The sequence below is a fragment of the Diadema antillarum genome, unplaced genomic scaffold (assembly GCF_040938485.1).
Source record: "Diadema antillarum isolate AM-2024a unplaced genomic scaffold, OU_Dant_1.0 scf00000180, whole genome shotgun sequence".
Classification (NCBI taxonomy): domain Eukaryota; kingdom Metazoa; phylum Echinodermata; class Echinoidea; order Diadematoida; family Diadematidae; genus Diadema; species Diadema antillarum.
The window spans coordinates 1,990,151-1,994,294 of NW_027271069.1; the positions used below are offsets into that span (position 1 = coordinate 1,990,151).

General features: G+C 40.4%; 1 protein-coding gene across 1 annotated transcript; it reads left to right on the forward strand.

The window, feature by feature from the left end:
• The first annotated feature begins 1,329 nt into the window (after window positions 1-1,329).
• Window positions 1,330-3,661, forward strand: LOC139723015 (spermidine/spermine N(1)-acetyltransferase-like protein 1). The gene is made up of 3 exons (XM_071634293.1): window positions 1,330-1,447; window positions 2,021-2,200; window positions 3,582-3,661. Exons 1-3 carry the CDS (start codon window positions 1,330-1,332, stop codon window positions 3,659-3,661), a joined length of 378 nt encoding a protein of 125 aa, XP_071490394.1.
• Window positions 3,662-4,144: the final 483 nt, after the last annotated feature.

Genomic DNA, 4,144 nt, shown 5'->3' on the forward strand with positions numbered 1-4,144 from the left:
ACGGGTACAGTTCAGGTGAGTGTGACTAGTGGTGACTGGTAGTTAGATTATTGGTAGATGTACTATAAAGAATGATGTGCGAAGCTGGTATGCGGAACTGATGGTGGAACTGGTGGTAGCTTTCGGAATTGGTAGACAAGAACTGGTATCCTTGGTCGTATACTTCGACCCAACGATTCCCCGCCTAAAGCTCGGTTATGCTGAATAAGTTAAGTTAGGCACCAAACCTCACCAAACGCCAGTCAATCATCACACATCTGGTTACACATGGTGTCCTCTGGAGTGGTAGACATTTAGCCGACAACGCAAACACACACACGAGATACAACACAAAGGCGAGGAGGACTTCTACAACCAAACTTTGTTTGCTACAATAAATATGTGTATGTATTATATAGATATATATATATATATATATATATATATATATATATATAGTGTGAGTCGTGTGTCTTCATTAATTGCCGTTATTGTTTATATGGTTGCCTGCTTTCACATACGCGAGGAGTTTCACATGTTTAGTCATACGTACACTGTATTTGTAAATGCTTATATTTTGTATGCTTGTTTGTGATTGTATATCTGCAAGTTATACTATGCAAGATTGATGCATATATACACTCCCACCTGTGTAATTATTCCCTGCCGTCTCTGCCTCCTTCACTGTAGTTATCAGTTCCGCTATTGTTTTGATCATCATTATTATTTTCTATTTGTGTATATGATATCCATGTTTTGTGTCTTGTCCCCAGTCTTGACAAAGGGCAGGAAGCACGAAAGCTTGAGTAAAGTCACTTGTGAGGATTAAGCAACGTCTACCGCCTCCTTACTCTCGTTTATATATATATATATATATATATATATATATATATATATATGTATATACATACATACACGCATGTACGCAATTTTAGATCTTTCATGGTGAATCTCAGATGTACATGACTCTGTTCTTGAATATTTTGATATTGTTGTATCCTGCAACGTGTATTCACGTATCATTTTTTTCTTCAAAATAATATGACACGAGTCTGTGACGTATTTCTGTCTGTTTGTACTGCCTCTGCTTATTCCAGGAGGTAGGCGTTCCATGTTATAATGTTTACCGACATAACAAAGAATGGTCACGCACAGCGCATCATTTATCCATCATTTTTTTTTCAGCTCCACTTAAATGCCTTCCACCGCCATGTTTAATAACGACAACATTATTTTCAATCGCTGCAATACACAAAATTCCCGAGGTGATTTGGCCATTTCACGAAGAATATTGAAACAGTGAAGCTGCACCCACCAAAAACAACGGCAACGCGAGGGAGAGATTTTAACATGGCAGACTTCGTCGTTCGAAAGGGCAAGGCATCCGACATTCCCTCTATGTTCCGTCTCTTACGAGGACTTGATACCGCAGAGACACTGGTTGATGTGATCCCCCTGTCTGAGGAAGGTATGGAAAAACGGGGTCGTTCCACGAAACCGATACCCACGAGTTGTACAGTCCACGAGTTCGATATTTAAAAAAAAAAGTCCATAAGTCGTACAGCAGCAAGTTCGACACTGTAAAAGATCCATTGGAGTCTTACAGTCCATGAGCTCGACACTACGTAAAAGCAGTCCACCAGTGAATGTGTCTGTCTCGCGGACCTTAATGTTGAACTCACCTGACATGGGCTGTAATATTAGTATGACTCGGGGACAATATGATTCGTGCGTGTCGAACTCGTGACGTGCACTCGAATCATTATCCTTATCTTTTCATTATGATTTTATCAGCTTGTGTGTGCGTGGGGGGGGGGTGGACTTTTATGGAATTTATATTGGGGCCACTGCCCTCTCCTTCACCCCCAAAACGATAACTTGGAGTCAAAATAATGTTCTGTTTTAAGTCACTTGAATTCTGCATGAAAAGTTCGCAAACTCCACAAACAACAAGATCATAAGTTGTCGTAGATACTTTCCTTTCACAATAAGATGGTTAACAACCCTCTATAAGGGTGATTCATATGTGTTTCATCATCAGGGTTGAACAGAGACTTCCAACAGGGCTGCTTCAGGGCTTTCGTAGCTGAACGTTCACCATCAAATGGAGCTCGTGACGACGTCGATGTAATAGGATGCATTCTATACTCTCCATCCTACAGCTACTTAACCGGAACGGCGCTGCTTCTGCACGGATTTTACGTCAGATCAGACAGCGCAGGTAAGCGAACTGCGTTCATCATAATAATAGGAAGAATCGATTTACATGTATGAGGTTGTTGTCAGAATGAAAGTTCAGTGGTATTATGGTAAAATTCAGTGGTGCACGCAGATAAGCATTGGTTCGAATACTATAATTATTATTATTATTTTTTTTTTTACTGGAACCGTTTACTTTTATTGCTCATTTTCCGCCAGGTGAGTGATTACGCCCCTGATGTGTATGCCGAGTTACTATAATAGCAAGAACATCTAGGAGATGAGTTCTCACACTAAAAAGTCTATCCGTATAATGTGCATTTAAATTCAAGATTATAGACTGCATGACTATCGTCCCTTTTTTTCAAATACGTAGCAGAGTGGTATTGGCCTACTAAAATGAATGACCCTGTGTTTTCAAGTTATTCCAAGTAGTAACACTACCTTATGGGGGACTTATAATCTTCAATAATGCACCATAGTGCTAGAAGATGTCAAGCTTTGTAATAACGGGGTGAAAAGATCTGACAAGTCTGTTCACCATCATATTTTTTTCTGCTTTCTCCTGAACACCAAGATGCCCAAATTGGAAGAGTATTACTACGGGAATTGAAGCGAGTGAGTAAATAATTTTCCATCTCTTATTTTCAGTACAATGTTTCAATAACTTTGCTCCATCATCTGTTATATATCACTAATTTCAAATGTGAGACGCTACTCAAAGTTAAGAATCTATTCCATCATATTTCAGAAATCACCGAAAAAAAAAAAATCACAACCTAGTCATGCATACTCCTTCATTTCGTTTCTCACTTCTTGTTTGTTGGCTGTAGTTCGTTTGTTATTTTTGTTGACTCGTAGATTGCGACCGACGCTGGCATTAGATCCATCGCTGCCTACGAAAGGAGGGATTCATACGCTGAAAAGGCGCTTAAAGCTGAAGGAGGATTGAATTATAGCGACAGCCTTAGCATAAATATTTGGACGATGAGGCCCAATAGTGTTCCTCAATCGACTGTGAGTAGTGAAATATTCGCATTTCATTTACAAGTGATCCTATGATGTGCCACATGCCAATTACTCAGGTTTGTTGAAATAAAGTGATGCTACAGGCACACACTCCAGTTTCCTCATTTTTTACACGAGTGTTAAAGAGAGTGTAAGTGGACCCCCCCCCCCCCCCCCCTTACTCAGGTGGTCAATCTGTACCGCATGCGCGTTCCGGACTTTTCGGAAAAGGGGTATATTTTACGGGTTTAATTCTGAGAAAAAAATATTTTAAATAGGGGGTATTATTTTCAGAAACCCTTCTCCAACAATCCTCAAAAATGGTCCCAAGCAGATCAGTTTCAAACCCCTTCTTGTGTTTCCCCCGATTCTCGTGAATATGCTTCATCTGTCAGGAAAATACACCTCTTCTGGTATATTCCTCTCGAAAAGGTCTCTAAAGACATACCTGTCAATACAAGTGCTAAAAGTGTGAACACTCTTCACCTCGGTACTCCTCCTTCAGTTAGGGGGTAATTTTGGTATCTTCCTTCCCAAAAAACCTGTGATGGGGTAATATTGATGGCTTTTCTTCCAAAGGTCCGTGGTAGGGGGTCACAATCCTTACCCAAGGGGTATCTGTGAATCTTGAACAAGCAGTATAATGTGTATGGTGGACAAGCTAAGGGGGTGGGGGGGGGGGGGGGGGGGGGCTTTGGATCTTCTTTTCATCGTATTCCTCTATTCTTATTCATTTATTGCATCTCTCCCCCCCCCCCCCCCAGCTGCTGCAATGTATTCGCGTCATGGTTGTTGTCTCGGTGTGAATTTTATGTCCTTTTGTCTTCGTGGGTTTTTTATATTGGGATGTGTATTTTTGTTCTGAGGTAATATGTACCTGGTAATCATTTTAATCGTATATGCCAACATACATCGTAGTAGTTATTGTGGTATTCCCGTTACGTTGTGATTCTTTTAA

Bases quoted from the DNA above. Each gene is read 5' to 3' on its own strand.
- LOC139723015 (XM_071634293.1), top strand. From the start codon at position 1,330: ATGGCAGACTTCGTCGTTCGAAAGGGCAAGGCATCCGACATTCCCTCT. The intron at 1,448-2,020 runs GTATGGAAAAAC...TTTCATCATCAG, and splicing joins GATCCCCCTGTCTGAGGAAG to GGTTGAACAGAGACTTCCAA. The intron at 2,201-3,581 runs GTAAGCGAACTG...TTCATCTGTCAG, and splicing joins CGTCAGATCAGACAGCGCAG to GAAAATACACCTCTTCTGGT.